General features: G+C 36.3%; 1 protein-coding gene across 35 annotated transcripts in view; it reads left to right on the top strand.

Moving 5' to 3' along the window:
* Positions 1-20,841, top strand: part of KCNMA1 (potassium calcium-activated channel subfamily M alpha 1) — a 480,013-nt gene that overhangs the window by 452,580 nt on the left and 6,592 nt on the right. For 20 of the 35 annotated variants that reach the window (XM_065068525.1, XM_065068524.1, XM_065068523.1 and 17 more), the window contains 5 exons: positions 2,243-2,373; positions 10,628-10,822; positions 11,907-12,025; positions 13,761-13,985; positions 16,044-16,072. In XM_065068525.1, the coding sequence (XP_064924597.1) occupies positions 2,243-2,373; positions 10,628-10,822; positions 11,907-12,025; positions 13,761-13,985; positions 16,044-16,072 (699 nt within the window). Of the gene's footprint in view, positions 1-2,242; positions 2,374-10,627; positions 10,823-11,906; positions 12,026-13,760; positions 16,181-20,841 lie in introns of those variants that run through there. The other 15 variants (XM_065068532.1, XM_005500098.4, XM_065068540.1 and 12 more) reach the window with 2 other exon arrangements.

Below are 20,841 nucleotides of genomic sequence, written 5' to 3'. Positions count from 1 at the left end.
TTTTTTTTTTTTTTTTTTTTCACGCAGCATCAGTAAACCTTTGATCACACCCGTCTGACCTACCGGCTGTTTTCATAGCACCTTCTCACCAACTCATTTTCTTTGGCCTGGGTCCCCACCTTCTGGGCTCTATACCCAATTTTTTCTCTCCTTTTCTCTCTCTCTCTCTTTTTGTTATTTCAGCCTATTGCCAATTTGGTGGACATGCCTTAGCAGTTCTCACAGGAAGTCAAAGAAGAATTAAATGATATCAGAAAAGAAACCCCAGCATCATACTTTCCCTTAAGCTATTTGTTTACTTTCAGGAGTAGGCCTTGTCTCAGAAGCTCAGGTTTTGAAGCTGTAAAAAAGCAGCCAAGCTTTTGCATTGATCCCTCTCAATAAAGAGAGGTCTCACCAGCTTTTGTGAGCAGTGTTTGACGAGCTTTTCCTACGGCACAGCACCAGGCGTTTGAACCTACCTCTGCCAGCCCAGGGACCTTCTGTAGAAATGCTAGCATGCTAACTTTCATCAGGAAGATAAAGATATTGAGGATAAACCTGTACTTGCAGAATTTGCCTTAGATTTGTAGTACCTTGGAAACTGACACCAGGCACAGCTAGCAAGCTGGCGTCAAAGTTAGGTATTAGTCTGCCAGATGTAAGTGGAAAAAGAATGCTACTGTCGATAGTGCCTACTCTCAAATGTTAAATTAAACCAAGGCACAAGCTTTTCAAAAAGTACATTTTGAAATGGTACATCAGGCTTTCAAATGCTATTTTGCTCAATAATCTGGATAATAAATTGGTAGCCATTGTACAAAGAAAGGAGTATTGTGGATATTGGTGTTTGCTAGGATGAAATTCTCCTGGCTCCCAAGGCAGAACACTTCTCTGTTTACAATGATGAGATGTTATGTTTTCATGGTTACATCAGGGAGTGGGAAGGCAGGTCCTGACTGAATGATCATGACCAGGTACGGGCTCAACAGGGTAGCAATTCTCATCTCTTTTAGACAGCTATTGTGAGGCTTTATCTATAGTTATTCATGTTTTATAAGCTAAGCATGGCGAGCGCGATAGTATATACAGGTTGGAAAAGGAGCGGATGGAAAATGAAACTATACAGGAAGGAAGATCAGAATAGCAGGCAGAAGAATTTCTAGCCTAACAAGTCCGGAGCTGAAACCTGATCAAGCTAACAGTAGTTCTCATGCTGCTTTCAAAGCTTGCTGGGTTAGCTTGGGAGATGTGTTCACATAGGGAATAGGAACATAGTCAATATGTGCAGTTTCAAATGCTGAAAAAAAAATTGAATTTCCCTTACTTGCATGGGAACTGAAATTTATTTGTCATTTAGTAAGTTAAAGGGTATTTCAATGGCATAGCTAAGAAGTCTGTGCTTTCATGCCTGAGGACGACTAATATGGAACTGAAATATTTCATGAAATATGAACCACTTGATACACTGATCTCAAGAAAACAACTATTTTTAGTGGAATGAGGTGGAGGCAGAGAGCTTAACTGTGACAATGAAATGCCAGAGAAAGTCTATATGAAAAATATTACTTTATTTGGGTTTTTTCCTTTAAAACAGCCTGATGTAGATTCTTTTTCACACTGCCTAATATAGAGTTTGTGGCTAAGGGAGTGAAGTTATGGAGACAAATATCTGAACAAAAGGCAGTGCTGTAAGAGAATAGCTGGAGTATTGCTTATTCATTCAGATAGATGCATGTTAAAGGGACAGTTTATCCTCTTTTGAGCTATAAGTGCATTAACAGCACTCCAGTAAGAATCACAGAACATGCCTGTGGGCTACATCAGAGTTTTAGGGACAGTCTTTATTTTTACGATGGGGTTCTGACTTGGTATCTTGTGATAACATTTCACTGCACATGCATACAGCCTTAGCCACTGTACCTAACCAATACCAAGATTGTCTCAATATATAAAAGAGCATTGTGTATCTCATTTTGAGTGCAGGCAGCTGGTGCCACAAAGCTACTTTTATGACAAAGGGATAGTCATCTCTCAAGAGCAAGAAAGTCACCTCTTACAAGCAATATAATGATCAACAGATTTTTAAATGCACATTTTCACATCCATCTTGACTTCATTTTCAGTGACGTCAAAGACACAAGTCTGTGTTTCCAGACATATGCTGTTTCTTTTTCTTTCTGACTGTGTAATGTGTAAGGTAATATGCTGGTGACCCAGAAGCACCTTACGATTTTATTATTATTATTATTATTATTTTCAGTAAATGATTCAAATGTTCAGTTCTTGGACCAAGATGACGACGATGACCCAGACACAGAACTGTATCTCACGCAGCCCTTTGCATGTGGAACTGCATTTGCTGTCAGTGTGCTGGACTCTCTCATGAGCGCAGTAAGCAAACAAAACCTTTTTCATTCAGTTCCATCGGACTTATTGTGAAAGTCTATGAAAGTGTACGAAAGTGTAGCCCCTTTTCCACAGGTAATCAGCAGAAGACACACTTCTCTTAGATGTCAAGAGAATTTCAGGGCCTAAGCTAGGTTATTTTTTAGTTGGACACAAAGACCTTAAAACAACTGAGATGTATAGGATTACCATAAGTCCACATTTTTAAAAGCAGAGGGTCTTATGTCCAGATGATATTTTCCAAAGAATGTTGTATCTCTCTCCTGAAACGCAGCTGCAAATTCAGTGTGTCAGTCCCTGTGCTCGCTCTTCCTGTCAGACAGCACCAACCATGTTTTAAGCTTTTAATTTCCTGTAGCCATGAAAAATATTCTGAGTCTGAGCAGTAGGGGACACTGACAGAACTAGACAAAAGCCATTGTACACATCAGATGAACTCTAATTGTGTGAAGAGAGGTCATAATCTCTTTTTCACTTGAGTTGTCTTGTGAACCAAAACATAAAAGTGCATGCCAGAAACTACAGATGGTAGTCTTTGGTTATGTCTACGTTTGGGTTTTGGTTTGCAGCCAAAGTACAGTTTTGAAGCAAACACCTCACTCCTTTTCATCCTCCCTTGCTTCATAAAGATTAGGTTTTCAGACCAGTCTTGCTCTGAGCGAGCTGCACTTCTTTCAGAGGGACCTTAAGCTCTGCTACATGTAGCAAGGACATAGTCTTTTTAAAATCTGAGCATAGGCTTTCTGACTTCCACATGGAATAAAGTTCCACAGTTCTGGGAATCATCTAAACCCCATCTAATATTGGAAATGAGCAAAGAGATTTCCCTAAAGGAGCCAAGTCTGACCTTCACCTAAATTCAGAATGAAGCTTTTTACCTCTAAGAAAAATTCACTGTGATCTTTATTATTTGATATTTTATTCGTATTTCATATTTATGTATCTGTATTTTGTATTTGTATCCGCTGCTATATTCTTCGTATGTTCTATCCACAGATGAATAATGTCAGTGTACACTGATAAAATTTTATTCTAATGCAGCCTAGTAGTATGCAATAAACTCAGAGAATACTTTTCTTGAAAGCCATTGGCCGTATTTTGCAGATGTGACAAATTCAGAAAGCCTAAGCAAACACACAAATCCTGTGCCTTATCTAATTAAAATCTCCATGTATAAAATATTTAATGGTTTCATATTGTAAATGGCAATAATTTAATATGAAGGTTCCAAATTTATACTGAGAGCTGTTCATCTCCTCACATTATCTAAATCAATGTCCCTGAATGAATCGTGCCATAGGGCACTTCCAGAATCTTGGAAAAAGTATGGTTAATTCTTCTGATTGCCACTGGCATCACCACAAAAAGAAAGCAAAATGTTGTGGACACCATTGCTTTCTTGCGTAAAGGTATATCATGCAGGTAATAATGAGGCAATAAGAAATATGTGAAACATGACTGTTCAGTAGTTTTTACTTGGAACTCATCAAATAATCCTCGCAATATTTTTAGCTATTGCTAGATTTTATTAGCTTTTAGTTTTTGACAACATGCCTCTCTGCAAATCCTGTCTTCAACAAAGTTTTTTTTATAACATTTTCACATCTAAGAGGTCATATTATATGTCAAGGACAGTACAGCCTGAAGCCAGAGAAGTAAATGTGATAACAAGAGTAGAAAATCCTAACTTAGAAAAAATACTAATCAAGAAGACAAGCCATGGATTCAGTCAGTTAGAATTGTTCACCATCCTGTTTTTTCTTTCACCACTTTGCTGATCAGTGGCAGCATTATTTTATCTTTTATTCCTCAAAAGCCTAGTAAAGAACTGGAAAAGTAGAATTCTTCTTGACCCTTCAGAACGTGTGAGATGTGTGAGGTGTTTTGCCTTTGCTATCCCTGTTCTCCTGGGAAGAATGTATGCTCCTTTCACTTCTCAAAGGAAAAGAGCATTTCTCACACAAACTAATCTACTTCCACTATATTATCTCTCCCTCTCTTTTTTTTTTTTTTTTTTTAAGAGTAAATTGTTTTTAGGAACCAGTGTCTATTTATTCTGCCTAGCTTCAACCCAGTACTGGGAAACCGAACCCAAATTCCTAACTAAATTGAGATCTGCAGTCACACTTTCATCCTGTTAATTGCACAGGAATTCTGCAAGAAAGAAATAATTCACACTGTTCTGGCTGGTGCCAGCTCACTTTGAGACAAAGATATAGTCTATTACTTGATCCTTTTAATACTTATTTTTTATAGAAAAATTCCAGCTTATGATCTCTGTTCATATCCCTGGAATGCAAATTCCCGGGATTTAAAATAATTTGCTGAAGTATTCAGTTACTGAATAACAACAATTAAACAGTATTAATAATTGTTAACTTATTATTTTATTTTATACCATTTTATTAATATAGAAATAGTAAAGGAAACCTTACTCATGAATAGCAGATTAGAAAATGCGTTGTCACTTTCTGATTCGAATCTGAATGCTGAATATCATTACTTTCTGCTAGTTAGTGTTATTTCATCATTTAAGATGATGGCATCAGACATTTTAAATTTGAAATTTTCTGTCTCTTTCTTATTTCAAAGATAAAAGGCTTCATGAAGTTTACTTTTCAAAATGCCATCTACAGGCTATCTACACACAGTTTGTCCTCTACAGCAAAGACAATATATTCCACAAGCCTATGATTCACAGTGTAGCAGTTTGAAGATCATTGCTCAGAAGAGAATAACGAGCTCAAAAACTGCATTGTCTTTTTGATGACTTGGTAACGGTGGTTTTCTCCAGGCTTCAGTTAAAGTGCATTATTGTACTCTGTGTGAAGACTGTAGGCATGGTTCATGTTTTAAGTGTGGCAGTGGCTATTTTAAATCACGCCAGCTAATCATTATTATGTCTTTAAAGAGACATCTACTGCCATCAGACACTTGAATGATATGTTAATATTTGTTTTGTCATAACATATGCAAACCCAGGGAAAGAATACACGTAGTCTGTCAGTCTCAAGGTGTCACCACTCCTGAAAAAGCAAAGCACATTCTCATCACCAAATTGAACACAATTAAAAAGCATCATATTGGAAGCATCTTTTAGATAATTTGAGTGTTTTTGTAAAAAGGTTATTGTCAGCTATAAAAAAGTTACTTGACATAGGATAGCTGAAAAGAAACAAATTTTTTTTCGAGGAGAAGTACGTTCTCTTTTTCTGGGTCTTGTTGGGATAGTTATTCCAGAAAATCCTGTGTGTGCAAGGAAATCAGTTTTAACAACACAGTGTGTTTGAAGGTTTGAAAAGTTGGCCTGAGAGCCAAAGCTTCTCTGTTACTTCTTTTGGCACTGAAGTTATGAGAACGACAAAAGTTCTGGCAGGTTGGCATCGCTCCCATGCATAGCCCTGACAATAGACTTGTTATACTGCCAGAGTGATGCCATTAGAAGCAAGGATCTCCAGAAAAAAGATTACAGAATTGTGCTAGAACGTTAAGTCTTGATTTTTGTTCTATAATACTAAATTCTACTTCTTCTTATAAGTGAAAGCACAGAATGGAAGAAAATAGTTAAAACAGTTAAAAGAAACTTTTTGGTATATCCCTTACTCAAGAGTTTTCCTTCAGGGATCCTCGCAGTCTTCATACAGAAAAGAAACTGCTCTAATCTATGATGTGGATATTTTGAAACATGAGAGGTTTGATTTTTTTTTTTGGTGCAAGTCTGTTCAGGGAATTAGCAAGCAGCATCTTTTAACCGAAAGTGTCCCAAACTTCTTCAAAGTCTGGACAATATTTTGAGAATCAATATATTTTCAAATACTGTGAAACTCTGTTGTTTCTTTTCTGCTGTTGATTCTGTCTCAAATGAATTTTTGTTATTGGTATAAGTAACTGATGTTAGCTCAGTCATTCCCCAGGTTTGGGTATACATGATTAATTCAACAGAATTCCTCCAATTTAAAAAGAAAAGCAAGTTAAAATATTTGTTTGAAAGCTATGTTAAAAACTGCATGCAGTGGAAGAAGGGTCTTAAAAGAAATGAATAAACAAACCACTAGGAAACACAAAAAATGGCAGATATGACTTGGAAAAAGACAATTTTAGAGTAATTATAAATGAAAGGCAAAGCGTTATTAAAGTTAAAGCAATGTTATTAAAAGATGTGCTAATTTTCAGTTAAATTTTCTGTAAATGACCAATTAGTTTAAAAGGCTTGACAGCATTAACTGCAAAACATAAGCACTCTGGTAATTATATTCAAAAAATGATTGAACCAACGGGAAAGCAACCCTGAAACAGCTGAAAGAGCTGCACTACAATTTCAGAGCACAGGCTAGGTGGCACTGCTAGCTCAGATATCTGTTGCAGAATTTCCTTGCAGTTTACCCAGTTTCAGTGTCTAAGATACATTTCCTTTTTTTTTTTTTTTCTGTATTTAGACTACACCTATTTCATACTCTTATTCCGGATGCCAATTATAGGATGCCACATCCAGTGTGGGGTTCAGTTAATGGCAGCAGCAAACAAATATTTCTTCAGTTACAATTTTACAGTCAACAAAAAGGATTCACTGCTATCACTGGAAAGTGTCTCGCTACTTTAAGTACAGCAGTACCTTTCCAAAGACATTCTGTAGATCAGTTTTTTATAGGTACTGGCATATCCAGGCCATGTACCCTCCCACAGAGCAAGTACAAGATCACTCTCTAATTAATTTCAGTGTATTATTATTCCAAAGGAAATGGATATTAGCTAGTTCAGCTTTTCAGTGTCCCCCAGTTCCAAACTGGCAAGAGGTAATGAGAGGAGTCTGATTTTTGTGCCAATCAAAATCATGGATAGATGAGTTTTTCCTGAGGAGAACTAAACATATTAGCACAGGAAGAAGCAACCCTATTTAGCAGAAGGTGACAAGTTACAGCTTCCTATTCACCTGTCCTTTCTTTCTTGTGGATGATAATTTTCTGATCGGTTGCAATGCCAGAGCAGTCCATCCTAAAAACTGGAATCTTTTCACTCATTGATGGCAAATAAAGAAAAACTATCATTTGGCTGCACCCATCCATCTGAATCAATGGTGACATCCACATCAGTCATGGTGTGAAACCCAAATTAAGCCATTATTCCAGGATAAATTTGCCTCCTTTGCTAATAAGTGTCTTAGCTTTGCTTTAACATTTGTCTAGCAGTGGGAGGGCTTTCTCCAGTGACAGCATTCTGTTGCATCAGCAATAGACCTGATTCTTTTCTCATTTGCATTGGTTTCATAGCAGTGTATGGCTCCCAGAGTTAATCCTGGTTGGCACATGACATAAGTCAGAATTGGGACCATTATGTCTGAGTTGGACTGGGGTTTGGGAGGGAGGGTATTTTATTTGGTTTGTATTAATGAATTTGTGACAGGTGCCTGACTTGGTACATTATTTTACTACTGCTTTCATTTCTTGGTTTAATATGAAATCTGTAGTAAAATAAATGAAATGGCCATAGTATAATTTCTTTGTAGATCATGCTCTAGTGAGCTACAACTAAATTTACAGTAAGGGGTAATTGTGCAGTTGCACAGTGCAAAATTCAGATGAGCTAAGAATAAACGTATTTAAATCTTGGCTTCTGGCTATAGTTGCCATAATTTGAATTACAGAATAAAGAGAGAGAAAAAGGGTTGGAAACCAGTGAAGGCTGGCCTAATGATACCTCCTAAAGACTAATAAAATGATTAGTACAATTTTAGACTTTTGCATGTTTTACCAATCACTGCAAGTCAGCAGTCTGTAAAACCAGGCTGTTTTACATGAACCAACATCTATCAGGCTTAGAGCAGCTGAACATTTCTTACCATAGTTGTCCTCCTTGTAAACCAGACTTGAATATCTACCAGCAAAGCTATCCTTTATTTTTTTTCCTGTTCTTCTGTCTTGATTTATTAATGTAAAACTGAGAATAGCATTTTCTAATAATATGAAATATCACTACTTAGAGAAGAAAAAAAGGATCAAAAATACTGAATAAAAGAGTGGGGAAGGCATGAGAAAAGATACTATTCAGAAAATGGTATGCTTTTATGAAGATGTGTACTTAAAGTGCCACATAGAATATCTTGAAGCACATTTGTAGGGAAAGGGCTTTTCCAGCTTCTACAGTTGCAGTGCCTTCAACCTCTAGATCTGGCAGAATGTAGCTCAATATCCCTAAAACATGTCAACTAACATCACTGCCTAATTGCGGAAGCAACAGAATTATGCTAATTATTTTAGTTTGGAGTTGTATGTAGTCTACGGTGACAAAGGCCAAGAAAAGAGGCTAAACTTAAGGCTGATTTTTTTTTTTTTTTTTTTTTTTAATTCTGAGTACTTCCATGTTAGAAAAGTATAGCACAGAGGGAAGAGTTGTCAAAGAGGACACCTCTAGTTCTCACCTCAGGGACGTCAAGGAAGAAGTAACTGACGAATAAACAGTCATGCCTGAATGTCTTCTCTCTCTCAACATAGCAATTCCTATTAAACTTCATGTAATCAATCCAGATTTACCTTCCTGCAAGGCATCACATTGATTTTTCTATATGTTAAGAAATGTTTGAGTATTACACTTGAATTGTTACACAGTGCATCAACATATGTAGGTGCTGCTTTGAGATTAGCTGTTGGTTTAGACTAACTGAACCTTCCTGAACCTCTGCTAATGTCAGACAACTCCTTACAGTACACTTTGTATTTAGAATATGTAGTGCCTTACCCGGGCTAGTTTAAAATAATTGGAGTTGATGAGATGCAAATATTTGCTTTAGGGCATGTATAACAATAACAATATGTTCCTCTCATTTTAATTTAGTCAACAGGTGAATGGCATATATGCCTATGTAAATAAGCACAGAAGCTTGAAGTTATGAAACTTCATTGTAATAGTCAAGAATGCTGCCACATAGAATTCATTTTCTGCATTTTTATCTGTCATCTCAAGTGAACAATAAAACTGAAGTTTCATTATACAAAGAAAGAATATCAAAGTAACATGGATAGGAAGCCAGTTCTGCTTTTTGATCTCGGGAAAAATATTTCAAACTACACCTTAGTTTACTGATGTATTAAACACAATTACATTATATGGATAGAGCAATGAATTTCATTGAAAAGTATTACCAAAAAACTACTATTTTGGGGCAACAAACACTGAGAATTCAGTATTCATTTTTACTAGGTTGGATTACAGACATCTGTTCCAAATCCTAAGTTCAACAAAAGTCACAAATCTAGCAATGTGAATCCAGAAACCCAGTAATGTCAACCTTGTGTACTCTATAGTGAGCTCATTTTCTTCTGCTATGTCCCCCACACTTGCAAGACTTCTGAAAACACAGACATTAGTGACAGTGTAAGTGATGGTGTATGCTTTTTTTGTTGTACATTTTTTCTTGCCCAGTACATTACATTGCAGATATTTAACTGAGTATCTCTGAACTATACCAGTATACTTTTAAGTGAACTTGAAAGTCATTCATCTGGCATTAAATTAATATTTAAAATACCCATTGTTTGCCTGACAGACCAGGAATGCTATAGATGCTGGCAAAATGTCAGTGTGGAGTAAATCTTCCCTAATAAACCACACTTACCCTATACCCTAGAGTTTTTTAAAAGGACCACCAGGATCCCAAACTCATCATACATTTATCTAGAATGAACTCAAGATGTTTAATTGATACATGCTTATGTCTGAACACTGTCAAGTCTCGTAATAAGATGTTTAGTACAATACATCGGTTAGACTGCTAGAGTCCAGCCACAGTAATAAGTAATGACATTTGCAGCACAAAGGCAGCTCCCCAACGAATTGGTGACAAGAGTAAAAAGGCAATCTAGCCTGTGTAAGCTTTAAATGTGGTCTGAGTTTTACAATTACATGTCCTAAAGCCCATTATTAGACATGAAGGCAATGAGAAGGAAAGCAGTCATTGCATCACCACTAACACCAATTATAGGAAACATAAATCATTCAAATTTTTGTACTTTAATAAAAATCAGCCTGAATTGGTGTTTAAAAGGAAGGATCTAGTATAAGAGCCTAATGGGATAGAAGAAAATAGAGTAATTGGAGGCTGCTGTCTTTTCACTTTCTATATAAAATTATTTGAAGAGACAGCCAAGAACTTTAAACAGCAGAAACACAGAAAAGTTGTAATTTGGATGTCTTCAGTTGTGACTTTAATGGTGTTTGCTTAAAGAGCTTTCTTTTATCTCTGCAGACATACTTCAATGACAATATCCTCACACTGATACGGACATTGGTAACAGGAGGAGCCACACCGGAGCTGGAAGCACTGATTGCTGAGGAAAATGCATTGAGAGGAGGTTACAGCACGCCCCAGACCCTTGCAAACAGGGACAGGTGTCGAGTTGCTCAGTTGGCTTTGTATGATGGGCCCTTTGCAGACCTAGGGGTAAGATCATGAGGGAAATGTAGGACCAAAACTGGTCTGCAATCTATTTGTTTTCTCTCAGGCTGAATTAAAAAGCTGTTTTAATTGATGTATGATTTCTATTATTTAATTTAATAGATTTTTTAGATCATTTGACAATTCACAGCACAGGGTGCCAGGTTTGCTCTTACCCTTTTTAAGAAGCTATATGACTTCCCATACTACTTGCCTAGATATTGCTCACTGAAAATCCTCTTAGTTAACTGTCAGCTAAGGAAATGGATGAGCTGACTTGGATGATGTAACCATTCTAACAATATTCCATTGTAAATGTGAGCAATATCTATACCTTTTCTGGGTTTTGATAAGCTTACTTAGTCTTTCCATGGAGCTTCCAGTTCTTGGTTAAAATATGCTTATTAGCCAGATGAACTAAAATTCTTGCAAAATCCTAATTTTCTGACATTTTGACTCCACTACCTTAAGATTGAAGTAAACAACAACAACAACAATAACAACAAAACAAACAAACAAAAAATAAAACAAAACAAACACAAAAACAAAAACAAAAACAAAACAAAAAAAAAAAAACAAAACAAAAAACAAAAAAACCAAAACCACAACAACAAACCCAAGCCTTAAGAAATCATGTATTTAGATAAAGAAGTATCTAGAAATGTTTTATGGACCAAATCTTGTAATCTTCTTGAAGCAAATGCTAAAATACCCACTTTGTTTGATGGTGATGTAGGATTTGGTATTTCTTAAATTAACCTTGTGTTCACCAGCTCTGTTCAAAAAGAATGGAGTGACTTCACAGAAATGACAGGGAGTCCCAGTTTAAGGGGTTTTACTGTCATTTAATGGAGCAAGGCTCTCCAAAATAATAGGCACTTAGTTACTTATTTGAAACAAAAAATTTAGGTTACTTACTTTCTTGGGTAAAAAATTCTCCTTTGGGACAGACTGTCTATATGTTGTCATTTTTGTACGGGTTAATACTGAAAATCCTATTCCGTGACACGGTGTAACAGAGAAAAGAGAGGAAAAACATGTGCTGTTCTCTCTCTCTTTTTTTTTCCCCCCTCTCCTTTCTTTCTTCTAGGATGGAGGTTGTTATGGAGATCTATTTTGTAAAGCACTGAAAACATACAATATGCTTTGCTTTGGAATTTATCGATTAAGGGATGCACATCTAAGTACTCCCAGCCAATGCACTAAACGGTAAGTCCAGTCTTTTAGAACATCTCTGCTTCACTGTTCTTCAGTCTTCTCAGTGAGGAAGATCCCAGTGCCTGTAATACATCTAAAAAAGAGCTTTTCTCTATTTTCTTACATAAGTTTGCCACAAAATCTAACTCTTTGAAGACTTCATGCTGATTCTTTAGCTGAGTTTAAATCATAGGCTGGATATCACAGCATAAGTTTTCAGCTAATTTTAATAAACTTTTAAAGTAAATTTTCAGAACATATCTTTATCTTGTTTGATTTATGAAGAACCACTGCTTGAATACGAAGAAAGGATTTCTGGTTGCTTACATCAATCAGCTGTAAGTTACTGGATAATAATTTAGACAATAGTAGCTAGGCTTTCTTTTTTTTTGAGTGCTCAGAAAATACTTCTGTGTGCTTCCCATCGGTACTATCTCTATTTAATCATGATTTCTTCCAGTAAATTGAAACCCTTCTCTTGGTAGGCTGCATATTTACATTGATAGCACCAAGGCTGACTTCAGTGCTTTATATAGAGCAGATACATTTCCATCTTTGCAAACTGAAAGCCATTTAATGGCTTACTTGAAATGTGTCTTAATGAAGTGCCTACTAGAAATACATGTACAGACGCATACCAGAACTATCACAAATCTACCATCTGTTACTGTTTCATTCTATACAAAAAGCATCATTATTGGTTGAACATGGCAATAAGCAACCTGCAGCCCACCAAAGTGGTTTCTTCTGTGAGGATTTGGACAAATTGGGTAGAAAAAATTATTTTCAGTTAAGATTTATACTGTCCTTACTACACATGGGATTATTTGTTGGACTAATAAATGACTTCTGTCCCTGAGGCAGCTAAGCCAGATTTCTTATGAGCACTGAATTAATTTGAAAAGAAGTCATGAGCTTTGTGATCAGTTTTTACTCATTTCTTGCTTGAACAGAAAATAACTTTTGCCTTGCTCAAATATGTTTTTCACATATACGAAAAATTTAGCAGCAGGGTCTATAAGCCCTTCCATCCTGAAAACGGGTTAGTTGAAGGTGAGGATTCTTGAAATTGATAGAGGTTTTACTTCAGGCTTGGTGTGTACACTTAGCAATGCTGGATTCTTGGATGTGCGGATTTCTCTTTATAAATGCCCTTTGAGGCCATGAATGTACATGTAGAATGAATGAACAAAATTAAGCTCACTGCAAATTTGCTGATATATTTCACTTAACATGTTTTATGTACAGTCACAACCCAAACAAATAATTATATCCCTTGCTCTATTGACAGTATTTAAATATTTGATAAATATAAAGATGTATTTAAATACAACTGCACCTAAAATCCTCCTCTCCCTGCATTTTAGCCATTCTTTTGAATACCATTGCTGGTGGATATGTTACTGGTTTCTGTCAACAGGTAGATTTGTTTGCTAGACTCATTGCATTCTAGTGCAGCTAGAGAAAGGAGGGTGATTTCTTTGGTGTCTTCTTTGAAAAATCATGACTTGATTCACTTGAAAAAGATCCTACTCAGACTGTGCCACAGAAAACATACAAAAAGAGATATCTGACATAAGAAGATCCTTAGTGGGTGTTATGTGAGCTAAAATGATGTACACACTGAAGGAAACAGAAACACAAAAACCTGGGCAAATGTTCATGAGATAACAACTGCAGAGTAATTTTTTAGTATAAATCTAAACCTGCTTTCTCTTTTTTTCTTTCTTTCTTCCTTTCTTTTCAGTTATGTTATCACAAACCCACCATATGAATTTGAGCTTGTGCCGACAGACTTGATCTTCTGTTTGATGCAATTTGACCACAATGCTGGCCAGTCCCGGGCCAGTCTTTCTCATTCCTCCCATTCCTCCTATTCTTCCAGCAAGAAGAGCTCATCTGTTCACTCCATCCCATCAACAGCAAATCGACCGAACCGCACCAAGACCAGGGATTCCCGGGAAAAACAGAAGTATGTGCAGGAAGATAGACTTTGATATGTGTACCTGCTCCCACTGTGTGTGAAACTTGCATTCACCACCCATTCTCCACAGTTAATGTTTCCAGCAGTAACATTCCCTGTTTTCCCATGGAGTTCTCCCTTTTTGTACACATATTTTGCATATGTTTGACAGTGTGCATGTGATTGTCATTTTTATTTCACCGCCATAAAACCCTTAAGCACAACAGCAACAAAGCAGACGGACCAAAAGTTATTTATGATGCTAGGGGAGAAAAAAAATTCTAAACCCATAGGCACACTGAAAACATAAATAACTCACTGCAGTTACTCTACATCAGAAAACGGAGTATATTTAACATGAACACTTGCTCTTGATGTCAGAGTTACACAAAGAAAGTCATTTAGTGCAGAAGTATTGATGTATGTTGCAATAGGTTTTTTTTTTTATATTCATATTTACAGGAGTTGCTACATTTATTTGAAGCTTGCAAAACTAACTCATAAAAAAAAAAAAACCAAATAAAAAACACACTGATTTTTCACTATCAAAGCTTATATTGTATAGAGCTTATGATCTTTGTATAGATTATTGCTACGCACCTGCTTTATACCAAAGCAACATCAGGGATTTTTCTGCTTGTTTAAGGTCTTTCTCTAAAATACTAGCCTTTTGGAGATAATGTCTTTTCCCCATAACACTGAAATGGTCTGGGCATGGAGCTGTAAAACTCCAATGGTTTAATTTAAGTTTAGAAAGAGTCTAATTGCATATTAAATTATTATTCTGTCTATTTGTACTGCCACATGAATAGCTATATTTTCTTTCACTTTTGACATTTGGGATAAAAAGCCATATGTATCATAAATATTGGATGTAAGTCATTAAAAATTGCCTTCCTGGGACTTTTACATCTTTAAAAGGTGAATTAGTCACCTTATGTACAGAATAAATAATGTTCAGAAAAGAGCAAGCATTTTTCTATGCTTAAGTATCAAGTCTTGAGGAACTTTGTTCCTTTCCCCAGATGGTAGTTTAACTTTTCCAAGAAAGAGTGGGTGGTATAAATCTTCCAACGAGAGTCCTAATATGAAAAGATCCTCCAGAAATCCTGCTCCATGTTCTAGCTGGTTCTTTTCAACAGGTGCATGCCAGTACACAGGAATATAGGGGAAGACAACTGAGTGCCTTTCAGGTCTCTCCCATTTGGGAAGAAAAGGTGCTGTGCCTTAGACAGCTAATGAGCAGAATAGAAAGGCTGGGGTGGAAATATTCACTGTGCTGAGGCATCATGTTCTAGGCACTTTCCAGAGTTTGGTTCTTGCAGATTCTCACCAATTACACACCTAGCCAGCCAAAAGTTGTGTCAGGGACTTAAATAAAGTAGTGGAAAGGAACATATACTAGACAGCCATAGAAATTATACTTCCAGCTTGTTTTTTTTTTAATTTGAAATGCCAATCTTTTGAAATATAGAACTAGTTCTAGGTGGTATTAAGAGTTTCCCAGGGTAAGGATGCCAGCAACACATACCACCTCCCTGGCTACCCAGCAAGAAAGCATGTAGACTGAAAATAAATATTTACATGTAGGAGTGATTAGCATTGTAACTGCCAACCCAGACAAGGTGCTTTTATGGTTAGTATTGTTTTCTACCTTCCCTTTACCCAAGCATGATAATTTTGAAGATTTGCTTGCTGTGTGAGTTGACAATTAAGCCAAGCACTTTTACTGACAAAACCTGGAACCATATAAGTGGGCTACAGAGTCCCACTGCACAGTGTTAAGTGTAATGATTGGAATACAGTATATGTGTGTGCATTCAAATGCAGCTGTAAGCCCTATCAGTGAAATATGTTGCAAATTATGGATCCACCCCTGCAAACGAGTCTATTACAGTTGCTCTTCATCATAAAGACAAATTCATGTGTTTCTTTTTCCGAAGAAAGTTATCATGTTTTGCCCTAAGAATATTTATTATTACAAGGATGTGCCAGTTAAAGTGCTCAACAGGAAATATGAGTTTAAAAGCATTGTAAAACTTACATAGCTTACTTCTTTTTCTAAAGTGCAACAAGGATGAATAGAATGGGCCAAGGTATGACAATTAATGGTTCTGCATGACCTAGCAACTGCTGTGGGTTTCCTTCTATAACTTTGTCCTTGTGAAAACTTGTGAAATTAAAAAAAATAGTTACAAACTTTATTCATTGGTTTGTTTGTTTGGTTGGTTGTTTTGTTGGTTTTCTTTTGCCCTTTTTTTTCCCTCCAAACCAGAAGTAAAACTGGCTGCTGCTGCTGCTGTTGCTCAACCCTGTTTTATTTTTTTATCCTCTCATCTGCTTGCCTTTCTAATTGCACGTGTCCTTTTGTAAACATCCAGGTTCCTGCTCAATGAAGATTCCTACCCTGGTGCAGACATTGCTTTAATTTCCCATTCCCCATTCCAATTCCTTTCCTCCTTCCCTCTCCCTACTTCCCTCTCCCCTGTGTATCTTCATGAGCATTTTTATGTTGGCAATATTGACTGAAGATAGGAGAGAGCAGTTATGCATTTTGGAAGAATGTTAATGGCTTTGACACCAAAATGCTTTTCCATTAATGTTTCATCTGTTTTCCATTTAACAGAGGAAGGAAGAGTGTTAATATGAAGCCACTTGTCACATACTACATAATGATTTTATAAAAAAAAAATAGTATTTGTATAACTATGCAGCTCAAATAGAAAAAATATAAACAGTGTATATTAGAGAAGCAACTCGTCTACTTACTTTGTGAGTAGTAGAAGAGAAATATCTAATATGGATGCAGACCTGAATTCTCAAAATCATTTGAAGTCTAATTCTCCTCCATCTTCTGTCTTAAAGTCAGAAGTTTTGACTTTTAGTTATATCATGTGCAATTTTCACTGCTAATGATAGTCGAATTGATCAAATAATTTAATATAGTGTTGAAGATTTTCTAATACAGACATACTAATGAAATTGGGAGGTTGGTCATTAGAAGTAGAGGGATTTTTAAATCAACTATGTTATGTTGTCAATTTTTTTTTTTTTAATTGAAAAGTAACAGGAAATCTCCAGTTTCTTCAGAAAACTATCCCAAATCAAACATTCTTAGTAACTAAGTACTTAGTAACTAAGATGTTAATTTTGATTTGTTTGTAATAAGAGCATGAGGCCTTTAGAACCTTCAGGGATGCACTGGGATGCTGATATAGCCCATTGCAAACACAGGTGTTTCAGAGGAAAGCAAATGTTCTCTGCTTTCTGATACATTAAGTAAGCTGTTCCAACATCTCTCAGGTGATGCTGTCAAAAACAAACCTGTCAAATAGCATAGGAAGATCAGGAACTCTCTTGAACACCTCGTAAAGAAAAAAAAAAATAGAAAACCATGCCTGTTCTCACTATAATGTAGAAAAACATATGGTAAGGACCAATATACATATGCCAGAAGGGAGAGAAACAGAGTGAACATGACAGAGAACTAAAAAAAAAAAAAGCTAGTGAATATAACAATATATGAAGACTTAAAAAAGGGTTTTCTGGGCTGATTTAAAGAAAAGTGTAAGTAGTGTGTTTAAGATACGTAAAAATCTGTGCTGAGACTTCGAAAAACATATCAAAGCCAGACTGTGATCATAACAAAAAAAAATTGAAATGTGTGCAAGGCATTCAAGAAGGACATTTAGTAACTGGGAGCAGAATATCTTAGTGGCCAAGAGTAAAAATTAGTGTCAAGCTCACATTTCAAAGGTAAGTATAGAGGTTGATGGGCTTTCACAGGAGATTTGTCATTATATGGTCAAAGACAATTTTAAGAGCAGAAAAGGAACAGGAAAGATGTAAAGCTGGGTCCAAGCATTTGATGTTGGAGATGATAATGCCTGGATCAAGGTGTCAGCATCAGCAAAAAGAAATTTAAACAGCAAAAGAAATTAGAGTTTACCAGTTTCTTAATTTATTATTTATTTTCTGTATTTCTACTTGCCAGGTAAAGGCAAAAGAGACCAAATGGTATTGTTTTAAAGATCAGCTCCTTGGATATCAGTTTTATTGTAAAGATTAACATATAAATAATTGCCTTGTTTTCAAAATTCTGAGGAAAAGCCGGACGATGGAAGTGCTTTGCACAGACTGCTGAGAAACAGTTCACTTCATCCCCGATCCTTGGCACTCACACAGTTCCCCCTTTCTTGCTACGAGATAGAATTAACTTGCAACAAGTTCTGTTTGTAAGGGAAATTTTGTTCACCATGTGTTAAAAGATAAGCTAGAGATAAAAGTTCACAGTGCTTAACTTGCCTCAAAATCATTTTAAACACAAACCATTAGAAAACTGTTAGTTTGAAATTGTTTATGTGATCTTGCAAGGATTTTAAAACATGATAACTATCACACTTTACACCTCTCTGAAAGGTTAGTTTAATCGTATATCACATAAAATTGGTTTCCACAAATGCATAATAGTTCATGTGTCACACTTGAACTAAATGGTTTTTTAAATGGAGCTGAAATTATTTTGATGTGTACACATTCCCAGATTTTTTTTTTCTACAACCTTTCTTAAACCAGCCACCATCAGGAACTATTCCCTTAAAGTCTCATTAATAATTCAGATGTTCTGATGACTTTAAAAGATCTATGGAATTGAGGCTTTTTTTTTTTTTTTTTTTAAACTGCTTGACAAAAAGATAAATGAATGTAGAAAGAAGCGGTAGGAGTCTGGCGAGCTGTAGATCATCTCTGAACAGATTGTAACTTTATCATTCTGTCAGGAAGAATAATTTAAAGCACTTAATCAGTTAGCTTCAGTGTGCAGGATGTAACATTATGAATTCCTATCGTCCAATCTGTTCAAATCAAAGGGAACTTAATTATAATAGGTAAGAGCGAGAGAGATGGGAGATTGAACATGGTTCAGGCTCGGGGAACTTTAAGGGGGCAGGGAACTATTTACCCTGATGAGTAGAAAATTTTAAGAATTAGTAAAATACATTTTAGAAAATGACAAGAAAAACAATACAGTAGGTTACCCTCAGTAATCAGCCACTAATGATTTTAATATGATTCAATTTTTTTTCTTTTTTTTTTTTAAGCATGAGCACAGGTAACACAGCTGAATTTAAAAAATTGAATAAACTCTCATGAGTTCCTTATCAGGTATAAGTGTTGAAATTTCATATTCACAAAAGTGACTGAGAAGTCCAGTCATTCTGGAAACCAAACCACTTCTTCAGAGGCCCTTAGTTGCTTATTTTTATGCACTTGTGCCCAGGTATTTCTCCTTTATTCTTCCTAGTCTTCCAGTTTCTATTTGCTCCACCTCCTGAGCTTTTGTGCTCAGTGCTTGGGTTTTGAAGGTGGATTTTGCTTTGCTTATTGTTATTTATTTATTTAAAATGAACACTCCTTCCACTCCTGCCCTGATACCAGCACAGATAGAGCAGCATGTCACTGGTAAGCAAAAGTGGCAGTTTGTATTAAATGAGACACTAAAGCTTCTGAAGCATTTTGAGTTCCCCATTGGAATGAGAAGTATTTTGTACATGTAAGAGCAGCAGCTCTGCTGTGCCCCAGTTATAGAATCCCATCTCCAGAACCATTCATATCCACTACTCTGCACATCCACCTCTGGAATTTGGGGAAGGCGGGTGAGAATGGAGACCCCATTCACAAATACTTGTCAAAGCACAAGCACCTAATGGCCATAAACCACTCTAAGACAAGGAATTTCTAAGTCTGTGAATAGAGCTATCTTGCAAATTTGCACACCTGTAATTAAGAAATGACAGCAGTGATTGCTCTCTAAAAGGTTTAAGAAAAAATTATTTTGCCTTTTTTTTTCTTTTGTGAACTCTAAGAAGTTTTTTTTGTCTGCATCTGCATATGAACAATTCAATGTAGTGCTTCCAATCATAAGCAGGTAGGGAATGGCTGCAAAGCTGCAGCGTCTAAGCATCCTCACGTCCTCCCATATTGCTCCCAGCCCAACCTAAATCAGTACCATAAAATTCTTCCTATCTTCATGGAAACAGACACTACCCAAATATGTTAGAAAGAACATTTTCCCCTCTGATCTTCCTTTAAGCCCTTCCTTTGCCTTGCTGTCATGTATCACTACCAAGCCATTCAGGATTAACTTGCTCCCCTACTACAGTCATCTGTAGCATCATGTGTGTTCCATGCCCCTTCACGAAGTGGAGAGCTCAGCAGGGCCCAAGCAGACAGATTGATAAGTAGCAATATACTGGCCATACTGTGCAAGAAAGCAGCCACCTGGCAGCGTGAATGCAAGCCCAATTTATTCTAGCACCAATTGTGGAAAGTTCTTTACATTCTCCTGCACGATTTCTGAACCATTAGCAGTGACCGCCCTGAGGATGAAATGGTTCAGAAAACCTCAAACTTTTTAGGTGCTCCTCCATATATGGACTTGACTTGTGTTCTTTTCTGCATTACTCTTACTCCATATGCTCTCCCTGGCTTCTCAGTTTAGCCTTTTATTTGTATCATTTTTTTCCAATAAAGGAATCAGAGGGTGTTCACCTGAGCATGAAGAAAAAGGAGCTATCTTACATTCCACAAGCAAACTAACATATTTACAGTTTTCTTTAGCTTATAGTATCAAATCTGCAAACATGTCATCCTCCTTTCATGAAAAAAGTATTTTCAGAGGTATTAATCCAACACACTGTGCTTCTAGTAATTAGTCAAAGTCACCTCCTATTGATTGCCTTTTTCTATAAACTTTACTGACTGCTCTCCCACCTTTTTTTTTTTTTTTTGGTGTTTTTTATATGTATGTGCTTCACTAATTAAAACTCTCATTTTTTCCTCCTTATTCTGTCTCTACCCATTTTGC

This window comes from Columba livia, chromosome 6 (assembly GCF_036013475.1).
Source record: "Columba livia isolate bColLiv1 breed racing homer chromosome 6, bColLiv1.pat.W.v2, whole genome shotgun sequence".
In the NCBI taxonomy this organism is placed as follows: Eukaryota; Metazoa; Chordata; class Aves; order Columbiformes; family Columbidae; genus Columba; species Columba livia.
The sequence above is the reverse complement of the archived record's forward strand: the minus strand, read 5'-3'. Positions and strand labels throughout refer to the sequence as shown.